The 23869-nt window shown below is 53.0% G+C and overlaps 1 protein-coding gene across 1 annotated transcript; it reads right to left on the bottom strand.

Annotated features, from left to right (window-relative positions):
• Window positions 1-657: 657 nt before the first annotated feature.
• On the bottom strand, window positions 658-23310 carry FIESC28_08583 (uncharacterized protein; the record flags this gene model as incomplete). The annotated part of the gene is made up of 3 exons (XM_031162721.1): window positions 658-2118; window positions 2182-9357; window positions 9397-23310. The coding sequence occupies 3 exons, from the start codon at window positions 23308-23310 to the stop codon at window positions 658-660; spliced, it is 22551 nt and encodes a 7516-aa protein (XP_031013207.1).
• Window positions 23311-23869: the final 559 nt, after the last annotated feature.

Here is a 23869-nt window from a genome sequence, read left to right as displayed (position 1 = left end):
TACTGGAACAAGAGAAGGAAGGCATGCGACCGCGGAGTTATGAGAAAAGCTGAAAAAAGACTTACCATGAGTGGAAGAGTCTTGGCGTGCTGATATCAGAGATTCAGGACGAGTTATGATAGTATAAAACAACTAAGACAGAGCCAATGATGCTCATTGAACATACAGAACTCATGGTTCGACAAGCCGCAGGTAAATTGAGTGAGGTCGTCAGTAAGTCACAGACATAGTATGGTATACGCAGAATATTCATGTGAAAGCGTCGTCCCAAGTGTCATTACAACGGATCTAAGTTACATGTTGAACATAAGAAATACAGTAGTCATCCAGCACCGACACATCATGTCATGTCATTAGAGAGTCGTACATGAGGAATAAGGAATACATAACTCAGCTGTAACGAACAAAGGAAACCCCGGTCATAACAGGCAGATAAAGCAGCGTGATGTGATAAATCCAAGAAATGAAACAAGACAAAACAAGAGCTGATATCATTAGAGCATTCTCCCATCGTCCCAGTGCATGAAAAAAGAAAAAAAAAGAAACAAAACATAAAGAAAACCCTCGCTGAAAATGCGTTTGTCCATAAAATACCATGCCCCAAAAACACCCTGTATCCTTTTTCCTATTGGTATCTTCCCATATCCTAAACCCCGTCTAATAGTCTACCTCGGTCTGGCCCATCGTTTCAGTCACAAGGCTAATATGACTGCGTGCGCCGATTGAGGTGCTTCCGCCGTCACTTGCTCCAGGGAACAGCCTGGAGCGGGGAACAAGAACCTGGGCTGGGCATACCACAATTTCTTCGTCGCCCTTACCATTGTCGTCTCCTTTCTTGACGACAAGTGGGAACAGGACAACTCTGACAATGGCGGCCTGAGCCTCAAGATCTTCGTTCGAGGTTGTGATGCTACCGCTTCGCTCGTTCATCATCGATGCGTTGAATTGAACTGTTGCGGTGAGCTCACCGTCTGCATCATACTCAGGCCGCAGAGGCGGCAGCATCATATATTCAGCTTTTTGCGTACGCATCTCGATCGAGAGACCAACGGCCTCTCTCATGACACGTCGTAGCTGAGATTGAATTTGATCCTCCAGGTTTGTTGGTGGCGGGAGAATCTTGCATAGTGTCTGGAAGATGGCCTGAACAACGGCCTCGGTATCCAGATCTCGCTGGCGTTTGAAGCTCTCGCGCTTCGACAGCAAAGTTAAGGTAACGGCACGCCATTGGCGCACCGCTTCGGGAGGACCGACCTCAGTCAGCAATTTCTCTAGCGACTTGAGCTTCTGTCTTTGCTCTCTGTCCATACCGAACAAATAGCGAGTAAAGACAAACTCCCAGATCATATTCATAGTCATGGACATGAATATATCACGTCGCTTTACACGGTCCCGAAGGTAAACGTCGACATCGGAGCCATCGAGGACGGCATTGTCGAGTCGGTCAATTGTTTTCTCATCATTGATCTCGTTTGTCAAGCGACAAGCGCGCATGTCTGAGAATTTAGAAAATCGTAGCACCCACTGCTGAACGTGAGAGCAAAGCTGTTGGCAGCGGTGGTCGAAGTGGTCCTCATCACGAATGTTGAGGAAGTGATCATCATGGGCCTTGGCCTCGAGGATCTGGCGTTGCAAGTCGCGAATCGTTTCTTTGGCGGAGTCGAGTTGGGCTCTAAGATCGGCAATTTCCGCATCTTTCTCTTCAAGAGATTGCTCAGAAGTTCCTTTGGCGCGTCGTGCCTCTTCTAACTCACGCGCGACAACCGCGTTGCGGTTCTCGAGGTCCGCTACACGACCAGTGTCCTTATTAGCGAGCTCGGCATTGGCGCTGGTTAGGCCATCATTGACTTCGGTAAGTCGAGTAACTTCATGTTGGAGGAACTGCAAAGATTGTTTGAGGTTATCGATCTCGGCGTCGCGATCGGCGAGACTGCTGGCAGCGCGTTGACTCAAACTTGTCTCGGCAGAGGCACGAGCTTCTGAGAGCATTCGGTTCTCGGCCATCAATTGTTCAACCCTGTTCTCGAGTTCAAGAACCTGCATGCTCTGTCGGCGGCGCATGCTGTGAGGCCTTGTGGGCGATCGGGGCGAACCGATGCGACCCTCGCCGAAGCCATCCTGGAATGTGTAAGCACTGGCGAGACTATACATGTTATGGTGGAGTTGTAGTTGTTAACTTACGTAGACGTCGGCCATGTCCTTGGCGGCACGGGCACGACCCTCATTTGCGACAGGCGTGGAACTGACAGGCGCAGTTACAGTAGCGGTAGCGGGAGCTGTAGCGGTGTTGTTTTGTTGACGTATAGCCCGCAGATCACCGCTCATTCGCTTATCGGCACGGCGGAGCGGTGGAGTGGGGGTGCCTGACGACCTGTTGATGCCTGGAGATTCAGGCCTAAAATTAAGCGGCTCTGGCGTTCGACGACGGGAAAGGCTCGTGTTAGAGACAGCCCGACGACTTGCGCTCTCGAGACGGGGAGTTGATCGGCGAACAGGAGATGCATTGTCGGAAAAGCTTCTCTGGCCGGCATATGAAGCTGCAGGATTAGAGTTGGGTCTTGAAGTTGGAGTTGGAGATCGAGTTGGAGTTGATCTTGAAGTTGAAGGTTCAGGGCCTGGGCCAGATCTAGATAGCGTTGACGCTAGGCCCGCACCCGCACCCGCTGCAACGGTAGCGCCTGCAGCGGCTCCAACTGGTGTAAGGACTCCATATTGCTTTCTCTTCTCAGGCTCTGGAGTTGGTCCTGGTACTGTAGGTTCTCGTAGCACCGGTGTGCCTCGAGGAGAGCGACGCAGCCTTCTTTCGGTCTTTGGTTCTGGAGTTTGCATCACCGTACGGTCCAGAGTTGACTGTGGATATTCCCAGCCCTCGGTGTCTACTCCGCTGTCGCGAAATGGCTCTGGACTGCGAGGAGGTTTGCTTCGTCTCAAAGGTGACCTTTCTCCACTGAAACTATCACGCCTGGCTTCTTCACTCAGGCGCCTGCTCCGTCTCTGAAAGCTCGATGTATCACTGACAGGACCGCTGTTGCGTCTAACCTTGGGTGCTGGAAGTGCGCCCCTGCTTGGTTCGGCTTCGGCTTCGGGAACCTCTTGGACTGGCTCCAAGAGTCTGCTTGGCGACCTTTGAGTATCACTGAGGTTGGACTCCATACCCAGAATTGGGGTGAATGTTGTGTAGTCTTCTCGTAGCAAGCCGCCTCTTGGCTCCTCTACTCCTGAGTCACGGCGTAATAGAGGCCGAGGGCACCCTCCTGATAACTCTGAATCTGGACGACCGAGAATGGGACTTTCGACGTCGTCTGAGCTGTCCGGCTGTGGTCTTCGTAATGTCTTCTTGTCTTGTTTCTCAGGCTTCGCAGACCCGTTTGCGGTCGAGACGTGCGGCCTGGGCTTTTCGCCTTGGCGGTCTGACGGTTTGCTCTCGTCCGTGTTGTCACGAGGCTCGTCTCCTGATGGCCCAACGCTCCTAGTTCCCCTTGATGATTTCAACCTCTTTTGGGGCGTCGTGACCTCTTCTTTCACGTCTCTAGTAGTGTCTTGTTCCTTGTCTTTGTCCTTGCGGTCTCTACTGTATTCCTCTGTCCTCCTGCTTGTCTTGTCTTCTTGGACCTCTCGGGGCACTGTTGTCCCTTGGCGACTGTCCTTGAGAGCATCCATGATTGGTGATTTGATATCATTGGAGTCGGATTCATTTTGCGTTGCTGTGTTAGTTGAAGCTTGCTGACTACGTTCATGCTGAGCCCTGCTTTTCTCAGTCGGCGTTTTATCACCTTCCTTTCGTTCTCCCTTGGTTTGTTCATTCGCTGTCTTTTCGTTGACCTTTTTAGTACCCCAAGCAGCAGCTGCCGCCGCCGTAACCCTGGCAAAGATTGATGACGTTTCAGGCTTGTTCGGTGGCTTCCCTCTCACGCTGTCTTTTGTATCGCCAACGTCTTTTGGAACCTGGGCTGGTAATTTATCTGTGTCGGCCAAAGTCTCTGGAGAGGTGTCAAACGCAGGCCTGGGGGGTGATGCAATTTGTTCTGAGCCCTTTCGGCGCTTCTTCTTCTCTTTTGTGCTCGTAGCAGGTGGACCATCGGATCCCGCTTCAGTGGTCGAAACTGTGTCTTTATGAATGCTCTGCACAGGACTCAAGATCGGTTTCGTTGATTGGTCTGCTGCGTCCATCTGTTTATCCTGTGAGGACAGAGGCAACTCACGCGACTTCTCTTCCGGTAGGATCACAGCAGATTCTTGGGGGATTGTGGCAGGGATGACCGTTACTGAAGTTCCTGTTGAAGCGTCTGGTCCGGATGGGAGGGCGTCGGGTGTCGCTTTTGGCAAGATAGCTTTCTCAGTTGGCTGGGTGGTTGTTGCTGTACCAGATTCAGCCTTTTCATCGTCTGGGCCAGAAGCGGCTGTAGGCTGCATGGGTTCCGTTATCGGCAGTACCTCAAGCTTGTCGTCAACTGCAGTAGTGACAGGAGTTGCAGTTCCGAGTTCAGTCTTCTTGCCCTTTGGACTTTTCGCCGCAGCAGTTTCAGTGTCACCTTCAGTAGCTTTGTTGGTTGATTTGGGGGCAGTGGTCTCCATGGCTGACTGAGTGCTCTTTTGCGTTAAAGATTGGCCGCCTTGCTCGTCCGGTCCGATTGCCTCACTAGCTCGGGGCGTCTGGTCATCTCTTGTGCCAGAAGCTTCAGGCTCGCTAGAGAGTTCCTTTTCTAACGCTAGCTTCTTCGCCCTTTTCTTTTCCTTCTTTAACAGTTTTGAGTCTGACGTACTACCGGCGGCTTCTACCTTTGTTGGTGTAGAAGTGGTTGGCTGGGAAGAAGATGGGGCGGAGATGGGAGCTTGACTAGGAGGATCATCTGGCGTCTTAGGCTTTGTGACAAGCTCGTCAACAGAAGGCCCTTGACGAGGTTCAACTACCAAAGAACCATCATTAACTGGAGTGGTGATATCAGCATCGATAGTAGTGCTTTCGCCAATACCAGTTGCGCTTGCCACGGGTTCCGCTGACGATGGTTCGACGATCAGCTCAGGTGCAGGTGACGCCTGACGTGCAAAATCGGCAGGCTTTGCACCACCATCAGTTACAGGATCGATTGCCTGCCTGTCCTTCGCCTCACCAGTGTTATCTGTGCTGATCTTGGACTCCCTCCCAACCTCTCCAGTCTGTTCAGTTGGAAGCGGAGAATCTACACCCTGGAACACATCGGACGTTAATTCGATGGGGGGTTCTGAGTTCAGGGGCAGGTTAGAAGGCCCAAGAAGCGTTGAGGGTGGCTCGGGGGCTTCAGCAGACTGCTCTGTGTCGGGACCGGTTTCGATGGGTTGTTTAGTAGTCATTGGGCCAGAAGGTGCGCTATCTAGGGCTTCCTTTGTCGTCTCAGTCTCATCGTCGGCCTCCCTCTGCTTCTTTTTCTTCTTTTTCTTGTCCTTCTTTGATAGCTTTTCCGAGGGGTCAGGTACAGATTCGCGTGGCTGCTCTACTGGTTGGCGAGTCTCGGGCTCAGGCATCGCAGTTGCATCTACTGCCTGCTCTGGCTGCGAATCACTTCCGATGGCAACAGGAGTGGGGACTTTGTTGGCATCAGGGGCAGCACTTTTTACAGAGTCCATGGAGGCATCTTCGGTACTGCCTTGATCCACTGGCACAACAGGCTCTTCCAGTTGGTCAGATTGTCTCTGAAGTTCAGACGGTTGGACAGTGGTCTCTTCCTCAATTTTCTGAGCAGGCTCAACTACCACATTTTTGGGGGTTGAGCGGGCTTTGGTTTTGCGAGCTTGCAGTTGTTTCTGTTCTGCTTCATGAACTGATTCAGCAGGTGATGCCGGTCCTGTTCCGGGTGTTCCAGCAGGCTCGCCTTTTCGATTCTTCTTATCCTTCTGGGAAAAGAACGAGCTAGCCATGGAGAAGATTGAGCTAGCAATACCCTCTTGATGTGTTGTGCTGTTGTTCTTTCTTGACTCAGCAGGTGGCTCAACAGATTTGGCGTCACCATCAGGCTGCTGCTTCACAATGTCGTCAAAAGTGGTTTTCGGCATCGTCTCTTTCTGTGGCATGGAACTCGGCAATCCAAAAGCGGGCTTTTCTGACGATGCGTCTCTGGATGAACTTGCCTCGTCGATTTTCACAGACTCGACAGGCTGTGCGGAAAGATCAATTTTACCAACATCCGTGGGCTTTGGCTCATCTCGTGGCTCTCCGGATGTCCGGACATGCTCCAGGCTTGCGTGACCATTGCTGGGTTCGGTGGATTCTGTCTCAGCAGTGTCGAGATTCGTCTTGCCCTTATGCTTCTTCTTCTTATTTTTCTTGTCTTCAGCAGGCATGGTGTTCGCAGTTTGCTCGACCTCGAGTAGCTTTTCTCCAGCATGTACGTCAAGTTCCGGAACTTGAATATCCTCGCCGCCTACTCTAGTAGTATACGGCGTCGACTCTGCTTCTTCAACGGCGACTCTCTCCGATTGAAACCGAGTGGGTTCTTTGGGCTCCAATTCACGAGAAGCTAGAGAGGTGTCGATGGGTTCTTGGGCGTCAAGCTCTTCAGTAAAAGGAGAAGGTCCTTGCCCTTCATTTGTCTCGAATGTTCCCGTCAATAAGTCCGCGCTTGCCGCTCTGGGTAGATCAGTTTTTGCCTCCCGCGTCTGGGAGGGCTCAGGCAAGATGTCAGGACCCGAACGCTCTGGCTCAACCGGTCGCTGTTCTGTCGATGGTGGAATTTCCTCTACAGGTGGACTGGTCATGGAGTTGTCTACAATGTTCTGGATTTGGTCATCCATTTCATCATGCTGGGGATCCGCAACAGACCGGCTTGTTTCTTGCTGAACATCACGCTCAATAGCGTTGTTTGTCTCGCTGGAAGGAGTATCGGTTTCGCCGATGTCAGACTTGCGACCCTTCTTTTTCTTTTTGCTCTTCTTGGGGGAGGCTTCTGTTGCTGGTGTTGGGGGTTGCTCGACCACAAAAGTCTCCTGAACATCAGGTGTCTGTTCGTGTGATCCTGAAGTTTCCCCAAGCCCTGGATCGACGACTGTTTCCAAGTCCGTTTTTACATCCCTGGGTTCTGTGGCTGGTGCTGACGGCGGTAGTTGCTCTGAATCCTGAGCATGGGAAACATCCGTCATGACTTTGGGTGCTGTTATCTGGGGATCGAGTGCGTGTGATACCGACGGCTCGGGTTCGGTTTCCGTAATCAACTCAGCAGGCGTAGTCTCCTTTCCAGATTCTTGACTTGTGACGTTCTCAGCTGGCGATGGGACAGAGACGCTTTCTTGCGGTTCAGATACAGGTTGGATTTCTTCGACAGACAAAGGCACCTCGATATCGCCTGGGGCCTCAACTGCGCCTTCCGCTTCGTCCTTGGGTTGACCATCAGATTCAACAGCCCCCTCGTTCTTGTCTTCCGTAAAGGGGGCATCATCCTGTAGGGTTTCTTGTTGGTCCGGCTTGATTTCAGCGACAGGGAATGTCTCTTGCGAAGAAGGTACGTCAGTAGAAATATGTTCTTGGCCGACTGTGATCTGTCTTGTGGGTTCTGCTTGCTGCTTTTGCTCGTCACCCCTAATCTCCTCTTTTGTATCAGGAACAGATTTATCCTCATCTGGACTGGAAATGAGCTGATCAGATGCGGATACCTCCGGAAGTTTCTCAGTCTGCGCGTCTGTTTCAGTAAGCCCAGTAGCCATTTCTTCCAGCTGGGCTGGAGCAGGCTGCAACTCAGTGTCGGCTTCAGGGAACGCCTCGCTGCCAGAAACGGTTGGTTCGAAAGAGTCTTTAATGACTAGATCAAGACCCTTCCTTTTCAACTTCTTTTTGATGTTCTTCTTCTCTTTAGTAGCAAGAGATTGCCAGTCTTCGGTTGTAAACTCATTCTCGCCGCGTTCGTGAATACGCTTCTCAGGCTCACTAGCATCAGGAGTGTCTGTAAGCTCTGTTGCTAAGTTTGGCACGGATCCTGGGAGTGCACCGGTATCTGGGACAGTAGCCGCTTCTGAAGACTCGCCTTCGGGAACAAACGCATCCCGTGTTGTCTCTTGTGTCTCTTGAACTTCTGCCTCACTCGTAGCGCCCTCAAAACCGCTCCTTTCCTCAGCAACTTCGGGCTGTTGAACCATTTCGATGTCCCTGCCGTCCGTCGCTTGTGGGTCATTCTGAGACGTAGAGTCCTCAAGAAAGTGTCCATGGGGAGCTGATGGTTGCTGAATCTCGGTCACAGGTGTGGCAGGCTTGTCCTTTGGCAGCTCGACAGGCTCTCCCTCTACTTTGTCGACATTCACATCGTTTGAAGTGTCTTGCTTGGCTTCCGTCGTCGTACTGAGAGAGCCAGATGCTGCCGGTTCTTCCTCGTGGTCAGAGGCAGGAGCATGATCAGCATTGGAAGGTATCGACGAAGCGGTCTCCTGAACCGGCTCTTGCGGCGCAGACCAGTCCGTGGGAAGTTCTGGGCTACCTGCGACGGGAGATTGCGGGATGGAGTCTGGCTCAGCAGGCTGTGGCGGTCGATCTAATCGCTCCTGAACAGCGTCCTCTGCCATATCTTCTTCTGTTGAGACCAGGATAGGCTGGGCATCGGAAGCCACAGTGTCTTCATTTGTGGGAGTATCCGGCTTCACAGACAGGTGATGCGTCTCTTCAGCAGTCTCGGTAGCATCCCGCTCCTCTGGTGAAGGCTCGCTGGGTCCACTCACAAGTTGTGGCGGGCTCCTAGGCTCTGGCGATGTGACTGGTGTAGAAAGGAGAAGGTCAGATGAAGGTAACAGGTCTTGAGGTACTTGAGCAGCAGGCTCTGCTGCAAGATTGGGAGAGGATGGCTTGGTGTCATGGGTGGATGCATTCTCAACCGGAACGGCAGGTTCGGAAACGCCTCCTAAGTCCAAGTGTTGAGATTCGGACGGCTGAGTAGTAGGAACGTCGGCAGGGTATGATTCAAGCTCTTTAGGACCTTCCGTTGCCTGCTCAGCGACATTCGCGTCCAGGGTGTCAGTGGGCACTTCGTCCAGTACCTCCTCAGGGGGCAACTCTCTCTCCGCCGGCCTTGAGAATTTCTCTTCAACAGGAGCCATTTCATCTGCGATTGCATCGACCTTGTTTGAAGGTGAGGATGGAGTGTCTCCAGTAGTCGCCTCAACTGGCTCAGGCTCAACTGTAGCAACAGGCTCTAATTCCGTTTCAACAGATGAGCCAGGAGCTTGGAAGGTCTCGCTAGAGTCTTCAAGCACTCGTGGCGGCGCAGACATTTCCTCTGTTTGGGATGAATCTGGCTCCTTCACGTCTTGATCCTCGGCTGCGAGGTTAGTACTTGAACTGTGGTCAGGGGCATCAATTAAGTTGTCTCCAGAACCAACTTCCGACGCAGGAACAATGACATCCTGTTCGGAAGCTGTCTGTTCAACGAATTCGGGTTGTACTTTTTGCAAGTCGGCATCAGCTTGGGGCTTAGTATCAGCTCCCTCTGTCGCAGGTTGTGTATCGGTGTTGTCCAAAGATGGAATCTCAGTTTCGGACTTGGGTTCAGCTTCAAAATCAGGCTCAATTATAGGTACAGTCTCCTCAATGTCAGGGAGTGGTTCATTCATGGTCTCGTGGCCACGGTCCTGGTCTGCCCTCGTCGAGGCTTCAGCTGCAGATTCAACACAGGTCTGAGGGTTTGACTCAGACTCTGCACCAGTCTCAGCCGCAGGTTCCGATGTTTCCTCCGTTGAGGTTGCGGTTTCCTTTGGCATCTCTGGCTCAGCAGAAGATTCCTGGGCAGCCAGAGCTCGGGCTTTTTTCAACTTCTTGATTTGCTTCTTCGACAGGCCAGCATACTCCTCTCCGTCTTCCAGTTTTTCCTCTCCCAATCCCAGTCCCGACTCCGACTTTGCTTCAGGCTCAACAGCAGTATCAGAATGTACAGCTACAGTCTTGTCCCCTTTACGCTGTGTGCCCTCAGAAGATCCTTGGCTCTGAGCCTCATCCACGGCGGCGACGGCGGCCTCCTGCTTTTCCGGATCCGCTGTCGGTTCCGGCTGCATTGGATGATTGGTTTTGAGGTCCTGCAGGATTTGAAAATCGTTGTCTTTAGCCTTGTTCTTTTGGTCGGTCTGGGATTGACTGAGGCTAAACCCACCCCGCTCGTCTTCAGGACTAGCTGGTTCTTCGCTAGGAAGTTCTCCGGTTTTACCGGTATCTTGCTCGTTGGCATCGTTGGCCGGAGTGGCAGGTTCGCCCTCCAAAATGGTCTCTACATTGGGAGTCTCGCTGGTATCGATCTGTTTGAAGGTTTCGTCCCGCGTGTCTTTCGAATCTTCGGCCGGGCGCTCGTTTGTTTCGGGATCGACTTTGACCTCACCCTTTTCAGAAGAAGCAGCTTGTTCAGGCTCAGGCTCCTTGGATTCTTCCTCAAGTGCAGCCTTCTTCTTATCTGCCTTCTTCTTATCTGCCTTCTTTTTCTTCTTATCCTTCTTGGAGAGTTTCGCAGGGGAGTCAGGCTCATCAATGGTTGGCAGAGGTTCTTCATTGGGGGGCTGCTCGATAGGTACGTCGGCAGCCTCGACGGTTGATGCTGGTTCCTGGGCCAGAGAGGTTTCTACAGGTTTCTCGCCATCAGCTGACTGTGACTGCTCATCATTTGCTGGGGTAGTCTCAGCAGCAGCATCTGCCGTTGCCGATTCTTGAGGAAGTGTCGCATCGTCTCCCGAAAGAGGCGCCTTTTCACTCTGAACGCCGGTTTGCTCTACCGGAATAGGAGCAATGGAGGGTTCTTCTTGTTCAGTGGGGTCTTTGACGTCGTCAGAAGACTTCGCTGAAGACTCCGGGTTTTCTTGGGTCAATGACTCCGCTTCGGGCTGCTTCTCTGATTCGTCGATGGAAGTGTTCTTCTTCTTCTTTTTCTTTTTCTTGCTCTTCTTCTCAGACGCAGGCTCTGACTCAGCCTGGTCCAAAACAGAGTCTGAAGGTCCTTCGCCCTGGCCCTCAGCAGTCGTGTTCTCGACCGAAGGGTCCTCAGGGTTATTCGACGTAGAAGCCTCAGCCTCCTTGGCGTCGGGAGTCGTCACGTCCGCTGGAGTGTCCTCAAGGGCCGGCGCTGCGAACTCATCTTGAGTGGCAGGAGCATCTTTTGGAGCAGGCTCTGCTGGCGTTGAAGAAGTGTCTTCGGTGTTGTCAGGAGTTTGATCAGGCTGTTCGGGCTCAGTTGCCAGTGTGCCTTTTTCGGTATTCTCTGTTGCTGGATCTTGCGGTTCTCCATTCTCAGAAAAGGATACTGACTTTCTCTTCTTCTTTTTCTTAGACTTCTTGCTGCTTGCTGGCTCTGTCGCCTCGTTGTCAATTGTCGTCTCCTCTTGAGGTTGTGCAGTGGGTGTCGCATCGGTAGTATTCTGACTCTCCGTTGGCTTTTCTTCTTGGGGCACATCCGTCGACTTCTCAACACTCTCATCCAACATAGCGGCGCCTGGTGTTTCAGTCTCGGCAGATGTCTCGACTGGCTTTGTCTCGCTGATGTCAGGCTGAATCTCGGAAACTGGTGCTTCGCCAGTCCCGGTCTTGTCTTGAGAAACGTCTATGTCGCGAGTCTCCTCTGGCTGAACTGGCTTAGCATCCGCTTCAAATGACTCCTGGGCGGTAGTGTCGGCAGGGGTCGTTGATGAAAGTTGTTCCTTGGCAGCCTGTTCCTCAGCATCACGAGCGGCCCGTGCCTCTGCTCTTCGAGACACACTCTCTTCAAGCGCGGTAAGGCGTTTCTGGTCTTTCTTGAGGAGTCGGCCACCCCTTCGCGATTGCTTTTCAAGCAACGAATCGATCTCTTCTTTCTCCTTTGCTGCCTGAGCATCATCTGCTTCACGCAGAGCCCTATCCTCGGCTTCCTTGGCAGTTGAATCAAGTTCAGGTGTAGTTGAAGACAAGTTTTCGTCTATCAAGGGCACGGTAGAGGGGTCTTGAGAGGCTTGAGTTGATTCCTCAGGTACTGCTTTGCTAGCCTCCTCCTCGATAGAAGGAAGCTGTTTGGCTTCGGAATCAACTGGAACGTGACCGATACCTTCGGCTTGTGCGGGTTCATCATCGGTCTGCATTTGCTCCGCAGCCTCAGGTGGAAGTGGCATATCTTCTTCCTTGGGTGCCTCGGCTTCCGGAGATCTCGCGTCGGCTTCAGACTCTTTGATCTCATCCTCGGCCGGTTTATCATCCGACTGCATCGTCTCCTCTGTGATAGATTCGAGTGGTGTAGCATCCGTCTGTTGCAATTCCCGTTCTTCAGGTTGAGGTGGCGTGACATCAATTTCGGGCAAAGGCTGAGCCTCAGACTCGGTGGGCTTGTCTTCAACTTGAGCTGCGTCATTGTTGGTCTCAGCGAGGAACTCCTGGCCTTCAGGCTTCTCAAATTTGTCATCGGTCCGTGGCTCTTCAGAAGCTTCAGGTTCAGGCGCCATATCACGGCTTTCGAGCTTATCCTCTGGGCTGTCTGCAGGTTTGGCATCGGGGGTCTCGTCGGGCGTTCCCTTTTCGAGTGGTCTCTCGTTAGACTGTCGAATCTGCTCCTCCTCGTTCTTGGCCTCTTCCTTTGTCTCGGGCTCGATTGGCTTGTCAATTGAGGGCTGGTTTAGTAGCTCGGATTCAACTGGCTTCTCGTCGATCTCTGGCTTGGCTTCGAGGGCCTCCTCAACGTTGGTTTCGGATGCAGTTTGCGTCTTGTCGTCCGACTTGGCTTCTGGCTCTTGATCACCAAGTTCCTCAGTGTTGCCACGAGAGCTTTCCGCCACTGGTTCTTGAATAGGTGTCACAACGTCAACCTCGTTTGGTGCAGCTGTGGCCTCTTCAATGGGTCCTTGCTGGGTGCTTTGGTCTTGCTGAGTCGAATCCTTCACGTCCTCCTGAGGCGTGTCGTCCTGGCTTACTTGACTCTTCTTTTTCTTCTTGTTCTTCTTTGCCTTCTTCTTGGAACCAGCTGCGTCAGCCTCGGCGTTGTCTACAGCAATCTCTTCGGTGGCATTCTTGCCGTCGACCTCAATTGTCTTGTTGAACCCCTCTTCGGCTGAAGGCTCAGGTCCAACTTCGGGGAGCTGTGCGGAATCATCTTGGGCTGTCTCAGCAGGCTTCATGGCGTTGTCTTGAGTCATCTCAGCGGGTTTATCCTCAGTAGTATCATCCGGCTTGACGTCAATAGGATGCGTTGTGTCGTCAGAAGTTGTCTTGGTCGATGGTTCCTCGGTGAAATTGACGTCCACGCTTTCCGTTACTTCAGCGGGAGCTTCTTTAGCTGCCTCGGGTGCGATCTCGGCTGACTCTGCGGGATCTTGCTCCGTCTTCGTGACAGGCTGTTCGACAGCCGTGGGCACTTCCTCCGCGGTGAGGACGTCGTGGCTCACATCTTTGTCTGTGGTCTGTGGCTCATCAACTTGGGAAGATTCCAACTCAGGCGCTTGCGATTCATCTATAGGAGCATCTCCCTGTGAAAAGAGTGGCTCAGATACATGAGACTCATCGGCAGTCAGTGGCGGTTTGTCGTCGGCCTTGACATTCTCTGCCGTTTCAGTGACAGGGACTTCGGGTTTCTTGTCGGCCACCTCTGACTTTTCGGCATTCACAGTATCAGGCTGGATCTCGTCACTGGGCTTCTCGGCTTCCGGCTGAGCTTCTCGCATGCGGTTCTGGGCTCGATATTGATCTTGGAAGCCCCACATCCTCTTGAAAGCGGATATACCTGCAGCGCCTGGAAGTGCGCGGAGGGCAGAAGGGAAGTAACCTTGTCGATCCTTTCGAACAGCCCTCTCTGAAGGAGAAAGATTCTCGGAAGACGGGGAGTAGGGAACATCGTCTAAATCGTCGAGATCTCTAGTATCACGTGCTGGTGTAGCGACTACCGGAGTGTCAATGTGAGGCGTCTTGACTGTCTCAGCGAGCTGATCGCCTTCATCCTTTGGTGTTGGCAGATTAGATTGCGATGGGGTAGCCTGGTCGGTCGGAGCATCGACAGGCTCGGTTTTTGCTTCACCTGTTGTGGCGGATGGTTCAACTGGATCATTTGTCGGCTTGTCGGATGCTTCAAGAGATTTATCCTGGGGTGCATTGTCTTGGGTCTCAGTCACCGGCTCGTCGTCTGTTTTGGTACCCTTCTTCTTCTTTTTCTTCTTCTTTGACTTGGAAGAAACGGCATCTTCGCCCTGCGCAGGGTCGTTGGACGCTTCAGGGGTCTGTTCAGGGTTCTCAACAGGCTTGTCAGGCTCTTGCTCAGGGGCATCGACGTTTGCAGTCGCGTCTGGCTGAGCCCAGGCATCAAAGGCATCGACGTCAACAGAGGGCTCCGTAGGGGCATCGAGTGGCAATTCAGTCGCAGGGTTCGAGAAGTCTTCAGCAATAGTAGAAGACGGCTCGGCAGGAGCATCAACTGGAGTCTCGACAGGGACAACTGGATCAGCCCAAGCGTCAAAAGCATCCTTTTCGGCTTCAGGAGCTGGAGCTGACTCGATAGTTGTATCTTCTACTGGAGTAGCTGTGGGTTCGATGACAACTGGTTCTTCCGTGGGTTGTTGCTGAGGCTTGTTCTTCTTCTTTTTCTTCTTACTCTTGGAAGGAGACTCGGTCAACTCTCCAACAGCCTTCTCCTCAACGGCAGCATCAGGCGCAGGCTCCACGACAGTGGTGACCTCGGTAGAAGGACCCGGTACAGGCTCATTCTCGGGTGTGGCTGCCGCAGGTTCTGTGGATGCTTCTATATCCTTGGAAGACTCCGGCTCCTGGACTGTATCCCGACTTTCCTGTTCGGCAGGCAATTCTTTGTCAACTGGCATGTTGTCCTGTACAGGCTCAGATGGCTGTCCAGACGTCATGCTGACAGGTTCCTGTTCCTGAGAGACAATGGGCTCTTGGATATCCACGACCTCGGTAACAGAAGATGGCTCAGTGGAAGATTCAGGGATAGGTTCAGATACGGACTGATCAGGGACTTCTACTTCAGTCGTAGCCGGTTGTGTTTCAGAAACCTCGTCCTTTGCAGCAGGTTGTTCAGCCGGGGCGGACTGATCGCTCTTGCTGGACTCCTCTGCAGGAGCTTGAATATCGAACGAGTCTTGAATAATGGGTTCGAGTCCCTTCTTCTTGAGCTTCTTCTTCATGTTCTTCCTGTCCTTGGCATTCATGTTGTCCCACTCTTCCGTGGTGATCTCGTTCTCTGCACGCTGAGCGACAGGCTCTTCCGGCTTCACTTCGGCGGCTTCGGCAGCGCTGTCAGTGATGACATCAACAGATGGGGTCGTCTGAGGCTCTACAACAGCATCGGGAGTAAGTACTGTAGAGGCGTCGATCTCACGAGGAAGATCCTCGGTCGTCTCTTTCTTAGGTTCAGCCGTGGGCTCAACGCTAGGCTCTGGGACTGTGACATCTTCGACAATCAATTCAGGCTGGGGAGTGGTATCTAGCGTGTCGGTAGGCCCGGAAACTTCGGTAATGTCCTTGTCGGCCAGTTCAGTTTCTGGCTGATCGAAGGGCTCGACAATCTCGGGAACAGCATCGGTCGAGGGTTCGATAATTGACTCTTCAGTGGGCAGCTGTGAAGATTCAGGAACGGTTGCAGTGACATCGTCGACAACAGGTTCTGTTGGGAGATCTCGAGAAGCTTCTTCGGCTACCGTCTCGACGGAAGTAGGCTCAGCGGTCTGCTCAGTAGGCTCTGCCTCGCGAAGGTTTTCAAGGGGCTCAGACGCTGGCTCCTTCGGTGTCGCGACACTGTCTTCCAAGGTAGTCTCCTGTGGCTGAGTACGTTCCTCTGCCACAGTTTCCTCCGGTGCAGGCTCTTTCACGGAAGGCTCCTCAGTAGTCTCGGTGACTGGCTCAGGAGTAGCTTCGGTAGCCTTTGCCTGAGCACGTTTAACCGAGTTGCCAATCAAGGTCATTAAACGAGCTTTCTCAGCCTTGGTGAGCTTCTTCGCCTTCTTGGATTTGAGAGCAGCCATCTCCTCCTCTTCCTTGGCAGCCTCCTCTGCTTCAGCGTCAACAGCAGCTTGTGCTGCAGTCTCGGCTTCGGTAGCGGCTTGAGCTGCTTGGAATGCTGCGGCAGCATCCTTGGCAGCCTGTTCCTCAATCTCTTTGGCTGCTGATTCGTCAATTGCAGGCTCGGTGCCAGACTGAACGTCGGTAGGCTCTTCAGCAACGGGCTCGTTGATAGAGATATCACGGGACTCATTTGCGGTTTCCTCGGCCGTCTCAGTTGACTCCTCAGTCACATGCTCGATGCCTCGCTCGGCATGAGAAGAGTCGTCTACAATAGGCTCTACGGCTGTAGGCGCCTCAACAATGGGCTCCTCCAAGACGGGTTCCTTGACAGGTATGGAAATGGACTCCTTAGCAGTCTCACCATCATCAGCAATGTCCTTAGCTACCTGCTCCTCTGCCTGCCTGATAACTGACTCTTCGGCTGCAAGTTCAGTATCAGACCTGGCATTTGCAGGCCCTTGGGTGGCAGGTTCATCGATCAAGATGGCGCGAGCTTCATTTGCGCTTTCAACAACTTCGGGCAAATCCTTCATTGCTGACTCCTCAACCTTCTTGATTGGCTCAGCTGCAGACTCGATGTCAAACTTGGCATCAGTGCTCTCTTCAACAGTTCGATCATTGACAGGGAAAGTGAAGGGCTCAGTGGCAGGTTCAGCGGCGCCAGTGATGTCTCTTGCAACCTTGTCCTGTGCTTCTTCGATGATTGCCTTTTCAGCAGCGACCACGGCATCAGGCTTGACGTCAACAGGTTCCTCAGAAACAAACTCATTAACAGGAGTGGCGAAAGCTCCGGTTGTGGTTTCAGAAGTCGGTTCGTAAGGAGACCTGTTTATAGGCTCGGGAGTAGGATCTCGGTCAAGGGCGGTCTCAAGGGATCGAGACATCTCTTCTCTGGGTGAAGTCTGCTCAGAAGGGCCTTCAACGGCATCAGAGAAGTGCTCATCGGCAGAAGTAAGATCGTCTGTCCTCTCTGCAGGCGAGTCGGTACGGCCCTTAGGTTGGGCAAGAGCAGCAGCAGCCAGGCCAGCACTAGCGCCCAAGCCGACGGGAACAGCAATGGCAGCGGCGTCAAAGGTGGGCGGAGAAGACTTGCCATTAGCCGCGTCTCGCTCCCTGGACTCCATAGGAGTCGCCAAAGAAGGTGTAGGCGGGTCCGGAGCTGCTGAAGGCGTAGGCTCCGGGAGTGAGGGCCGTGAAAGATTAGGCGAGGGCTCGTTGGAAGTAACAGAGGGCGTAGGCTCAGGGAGCACAGGCATGAATTCAGCACGAGGGGTTGTCTGTTGTGATTCCGCATCGGATTCCTTTCCATGCTGCTCGGAGAGAACAGTGTCGACACTAAGATCAGGCCCAGTACTAAGATCGGGTCCAGTGTAATCAAGACTCTCGCTAAAGTAATCATCGTTGTGTTTAAGAAATTCGGATTCGGGTGAGTTTCTTGCCGAAGTCTCACTAGGCTCACTAGGAGGCAGCGCAGGAAGTACGGATCCTGTGGTGGGCGCGGGATGTCGTGAATGTTCAAGAAGATACAACGGCATAATTTCACGGGTGTTGTCCCAAGAAGTAGGTCGAGCCTGTCGTCTTGACATGACAGTAGCGTCGGAGTGTTGAATAACGGGAGAGCTAGCCGGCGAAGCTCGGAAGCTTACAGGAGACGCAGGGTTTGAGGACCTGTTGCCAAGACGGAGGGCGATGGGAACAGCGGTACGGCTGGGAGACTTGATAGGCGTCTCGAAAACACTTCGGCGTCGCTGGAGAGGCCGGGCATCTCGCCGAGCACCACGCTCCTCAGGAGGAGTATCAGGTCGGCTGTCAGGAAGTGGTGGGAGTTCGTCGGAGGGAGAAGAAGTTGGGCTAGAAGGTTCGCTGGGAGGTAAAGGAAGAAGATCGCCATATTGGGGATCAATGGCAGGTTTGATAACACGCGGAAGGACCTCAGGATCAACCAGTTCGAAGCTTCGGGCATGGCGGAGCCCATCACCAGAGGCAGAACGTTCTTGATCTGATGGGGCATCAGCGGCGTTAGAGCGAGCAGCATCAGACGCATAAATGGCTGCTGCACTCGCTAAGCCGACACCCGCGCCAAGGGTGTCGGCATTACCTAAAAAAGAATCCTTCTTCTTATCCTTGCTTGATTTGAAGAGGCCAGAGAGGACGCTGTTGCTTGGTCGTTTCTCTGGTGTTTTGCGTTCCTTGTACTCCTTCTCACGACGGGATGAGCCAGGTGATGAGACACTCGACTTCACATCGTCATCCTCGTATCGAGACGACGTTCTTCGGTGTCCACGCGATTCAGACACTACAGAGCTTACGTCTCTGTCATCGAGGTATTCGCGCTCGCGATCACGTTTGCGGGGACTATCTCTGGAATCGTCGTAATCGTCGCCGTTTCTTCGCTTGGACTTCTTGCTTCTCTTGCTGCTAGAACTGGCAACAGAGAGTTCAGAAGCGGCCATTGAGGGCGAGTCGTATCCATAGGGATGGCGTTTCGATCGCTGAGATCTCTCTTCCTCGTCATCAGATCTTCTGTGATGAGACCTATCCCCAGACCTCTCTCTAGTTCTGTCTTTTGACCTGTCTCTTGTTCTGTCTCTTGATCGATCTCTTGACCGGTGATCCGTTGACCGGTGATCTCTTGAACGGTCTCTTGAACGATCCCTAGACTTGTGGTCTCTCGAGTGGTCCCTGGATTTGTGACTTCTTGATCGGTCCCTTGAGCGATCTCTCGAGCGATCTCGCGACGACTCTCTCCTGGACGATCGGCGATCATTGGGGTCCAGAGTCGAAGACTCACGGTATCTGCCTTCGTCTCTTGACTCGCGGTCCTTCTTATGCTTTCTCGACTGCTTAGAAGAGTCCTGCTCATCGTCTGATCGAACGTCTCGGGATGAAACATCTCTAGACAAATGTCGGTGATGAGAGGGCTTTGCAGACGAGGAGACACGCGACCTGTCGTCATCGTAGTAGTAGTCGTCGTTCGGCTGCTGGCGTGACTCCTTGGGAGAGTCGTGCGTATCTTCGCGGGCATCCCGAGAGGGTGTATCTCTCGAACTTGACGCAATGGCGCCTAGGGCAAGCGCTGGCACAGCCGCCTTGGCAATATCCGCGTAGCTAATGTCACTGCTGCGGCTGCGGCTGTGGCTACGGCCTTCGTCCCGAGGAGTGGTCCAGTCGTAGTCGGATCTTGACTCGTGAGTAGCAGGAGCGGGTGCCCTGGAAGTCGACTCATCATCAAAGTCACGACTCTTGCGGTCCTTCTTACTCCTCTTGCTGGCAATGCCTTCCCATACTGGCTCACCTACGTCTCGTGACAAAGGGGGCTCGGCTCTGACACTCTCAATCTTTCCATCGTCCTGAACAACAACAACGTCTGACTTGTCTCGCTTGCGCTGCTCTCGCTTGCTCAACTTCGGGCTGTCAGATTGGTTGTCAGGCAGTGGCACGTCTTCAGGCTTTGGCGCATCTGGCTTAAAATCACGCTCGCCTTCGAAAGGAACAATGGTCTTTTCTTGGGGAGTTTCAACCTCTCCAAGAACAAAGCCTTTTTCAGGCAGAAGCTTGGGGGCATCGACTGGATCCGGAACAGCCTCAGCGTAGGGTCGCTTATACCAGGCATTGCCGTTTGAGCCACTGTGAGAGTCACCATTTGCTTCTTGGACACCTGGAGGAGAGTCACGTCGGCTGTAGGTTGGATCGTCAATGACAATGTCAGGGTTGAATCCAGTGTCCTTCAATCCGGCAGCAAGGGTAGCAGCAAACTCGAAGTCGTCCGCAAAGCGACCAGGCATTTGCTGAGGGCCTTCAGGCTTAGTTCCAACAACGGGAGGGAAGCTGTTCATATCATCAACATAGAATTCGGCACGACGAATAGAAACGTCGCTGCTTCCTGCATCTGAGTATGAGTAGCCTCCTGGCATCTCCACTTGTTTCGGGTCAACTTCGACTTCGGGTTCGTTCTGTGGCTCGGCGCTGCTGCCAGCAAGTGCCGCAGCAAGAATCCCCCAGCGGCTCGCCTTGTTTAGCTTGGGTCTGGACTTCTCGACAGCCTTCTCAGCGGGGAAGTAATTGTCAGAATCACTCTTCTCAGGGCTGTCGGCGTCAAAACGCTTCGTCTCGTTCTCCCCCCAGCTAACAGACTTGGCCGCAGGCTCGTTTACAGGAACGATCTCGCCCTTGGGTCCGATGCTGTAATCTTCGGGCTTGACATCTACCACGGTGGTCTCCGGCGCTTCTCGCGCCTGAGGGGCCGGTGTGTGTTGACGGCTGACTGCAGGTGTAGGATATATCAAGTTCAAAAGGGGACGCTCTCGCGAAACGTTCCTTCTGGAAGACTTGTTGCCAACATTGCGGTAATGATGCTCTTCCCGGGGATGGATCTTGTTATCGATCTTCACATCTGCGTCAGGGCCTTCATAGATGCTCTTGTCGGTGTGCTTGTCATCCATGGATGGTGGCGTGACAATAGTGAATGATTCGTTCTTGCTTTCTTGCCACTTGTCAATCACGGATCTCTCAGGCGAAGCACTTCGTGATCGCATTTCATCAGAAGCGATCTTTCGAGCGATGTTGGTCTCGCGGTAGTATCGGTCTGCTTCCTCCTGAACTGCATCCTTGCGGCTTCGAGAGGTGTCCTGAGAGCTGTCGTCTGAGTATCGACGCTTTCGACGCTCTTGCGAACGCTCGTTCTCAACTGCCACAGCGGATGCGACTGCAGCGGCTGCGACAGGAATAGTAGCGTGCTTAGCTTCATCAAGGATCGATCTAGCCTTGTGCTCCTCCTCCTCATACTCATGGCCATTTCGAGGGTCACGACGCTGCGATGCGTCTTGCGACTCTCGGTGGTAGTCTTCGACCATGCGCTGAATCTCAAAGGAGTCGCGGCGGCTTAGTCGAGCATCGACAGACAAATCTCTTGGTGGAGAATCGTCAAAGTTAGGTTCGCGCTCAATAGTAACTACATTAGGTGTAAGGGGTCGTCCAGGGGTCGTAGGATGAGACATGGTAAAAGCATCGTCTGAAACCTGGTATTGGAAAGGATCAATATCCGGGTATGTAGACTTGGTCGAGTCTGTCACGGCTTGATGGCCTGCACCAGTCGCTAGAGGAAGGTCACGACCATTCTGTGTAGGCTTGCGCTCGCTCGGTTGAGACTTGACAGAAGGCTCGCGCTCAAGCTGGAACTCCGAACCGTACTGGATTCCGAATGGTTTGCCCTCGTTCTGATCCCGTTTGGGGGCAACCACTACATCGACATTACTCTTCTCCTTCTCGTTTCTATCCTTGGGGGTATCGTCATGATCATTATATCGTGAAGATTTTCGCTCATTATTATAATTGGGAATAATAGCCTCGGGCTCCATTTCGCGGTATTCACGTTCCCATTTCATGTTTCGTGCACGTTCTTTCTCCAATCTTTCGTGTCGTTCAGCCTCGGTTTCGGGATGCTGCACCCTTTGTTGGGCTCGCGCTTTTTGACGCTCAAGCTCTCGGAGTTTCTGCTCTTCAAGCTCGAGGGCTCTCTGGCGTTCTTTCTCGAGTCGTTGCTGCAACTCTCGGTCGTCATGATCGCGCTGCTGCTCATCCCGGCGCTCACGGCCATCCTTCTTCGATGAGGAAGCCATGGCCACACCAGCCGCTGCAGCTGCAGCAGCAATGCCACCGGCGGCTGCTCCACCCCAACCCTTCTCCTCGGGCTGTTCGGAGCGACGCTGTCGTTGGTCTCTGCGGTTTGCATCATCAACCTTCTCAGCATCGTAAACCTTTGATGACACAGGCACCTTGGGAACTGGCTGTTGTAAGGGGACAGGGGGAGGTCGGGCTGACGGGTCCTGCTGTGCGATGGGAGTTGAGAAACGGTCACCATCATAACGGTTAGAGCCCGAATACATGTCTTGCATCTGGATTGGTCCACCGTTTCCAAAGTTGGCAGAATCACGGCGATACGCAGCAGCTTCATTCTCATCCCGGAATCCGCACGGTGTGTTGATTGAGCCTCGCAGCGAGTTGTAGGGTCCAAAAAGACGAGGGTCGACAATCGAGCCTCTGTCGCCATGTCGTCGATACTCAGGTGACGAGTCGTAGCCGTAACTAGATTGTCTCCGGTGGTCAGCCATATAGGCGGCAGCTGCTGCACCTCCAGCTGCTGCTGCGGCTCCACCGAAGGCAGGCTTGCTAGACTCTGCAACGGTCCCGTACGCAAGCTCTGAATCGCCACCTGAGCCTGCGCCGTCACTGCTTGATGAGTCGTCTCCATCCTCGTCATCCGAAGCATCTTCCCAGTCATCTTCATCGTCTGAAGATTCAACGCGCTGTTTTAGGTTGTTCGCGCCTCGTCCATTCTTGCCGTACTGAGAAGCCATAGCAGCGCCGGCAGCACCAGCTGCGAGTCCCATGGCGGCGGCCTTACCCTTACCTTTACCTGATGCCTTGCGCGCCTGACGTTCCTCGTCTTCCTTGGATCGGCGCGCCAGGTTAGAAAGTTGCTGGCCGAGCGCCATGATCTCCTCATCAGCAGTCTTCTTCTTCTTGGGGGTCAATCGCGCAGCACGATCAGACCCTCCAGAACTACGTCGCCGTCCCTGGCTTGGACCAGGGCCTGCGGCGGCGGGTGTGTAACCTTGGCCAGAGGTACGACTTTGACTTCGGGGGCTTAAGGTACGGCTCTTTGGTTGGCGCACATAACCGTTTCCATAGGCCAAATCAGAGTTTACGGAAGATGATGAAGAATTGCCAAAGTACAGTACGCGACGCTTCTTGCTTTTCTTTCGATGGAGGCGCTGTTTAACCCTGTCCGAGGGCGCCTTAAAAAACGTGCCAAATACGCCACCATACTGTTTCGTGTCCTTGAATCGCGAGATATCTAGCAGTGACGTTGATGTATCACTGGAGGACGAAAAGACACTTGAAGGCGTTTGCGGTCGTTGCGGATTCTGTTGCTGTTGCTGCTGGTAAGGACTATTATGACTGGGCATCAATTGAGGCGGTGCGTTATAGTAAGGCGACTGCTGCTGCTGTTGTTGTTGGTACTGCTGTTGGTATTGATACTGATACGGGTACTGTTGTTGACGTGGTGGCAATGGCGGGTATTGCTGTGGTGACTGTTGGTACATTTGATACTGGTCATATCGTTGCGGATCGTACTGTCGCTGTTGGGTTGGCGATTGATACATGGTTGGTGTATATGGCGATTGCGGTTCTGGTGGTTGCTGTGGTGTTTGCTGTTGCTGACGCGAGTACGAGCGTGAGTGCGAGTCTCCCTGATCTCCAGCTCTTGGAGTAAGATCGCGATCGCGAGACTCGTACCACCGGCGACGAGAACCAGAGCCCTCGGGGTCCCGAGAGCGGTCTTCTCGCTGCATTGCGCCGGTTTTACGGTCTACCGACGTTGCGATGCGAATTAGTCAGGGTATTGATTAAATTTTAAGGATGATGTTTTGATGGTGTTTTGATTTCGGGAACGGGAACGAAGAAATGGGGACCTGGACCCGAGCTCCAGCCTTCCTTTCCTATCATGGGGGGACCCGTTTTGGTCGCGGCCCGCTAAACAGGCGGTGGCTGGGGTTCAACGTCGTTGGTTGAGCTTCAGATTTTAGGCGGGTCCAAGATTCGATCTATGAGGCCCTTTTTGGCTTCTGTTGGTGCTGATGAGAGCTGAATGAGGGCCTTTCTTTTTCTTTTGTGAGGCACGGCGACTTAAGAGGTCTGGGCGTCAAATTTGGTCGATCCGATCCTCAAAAAGCTTGACTTGGATTATGTGTGTAGGGTATATGCTGTAAGGATATTAGGTAGATAGTAGATAGATAGGCGAGATTCGATTAAGTGGTGGTAGCTTTTAGTTTGAGATGTACGTTGCAAGAACCAAGAGTCAAGTTCAAGACAAGACAGGACAAGGCCAGACAAGCTCTAGGTTTAACAGCT

Source organism: Fusarium coffeatum (assembly GCF_003316985.1).
Source record: "Fusarium coffeatum strain FIESC_28 chromosome Unknown BRIP53273_contig_203, whole genome shotgun sequence".
Lineage (NCBI taxonomy): Eukaryota > Fungi > Ascomycota > Sordariomycetes > Hypocreales > Nectriaceae > Fusarium > Fusarium coffeatum.
Note: the sequence above shows the minus strand (reverse complement) of the source record. Positions and strands in the feature narration are given on the sequence as shown.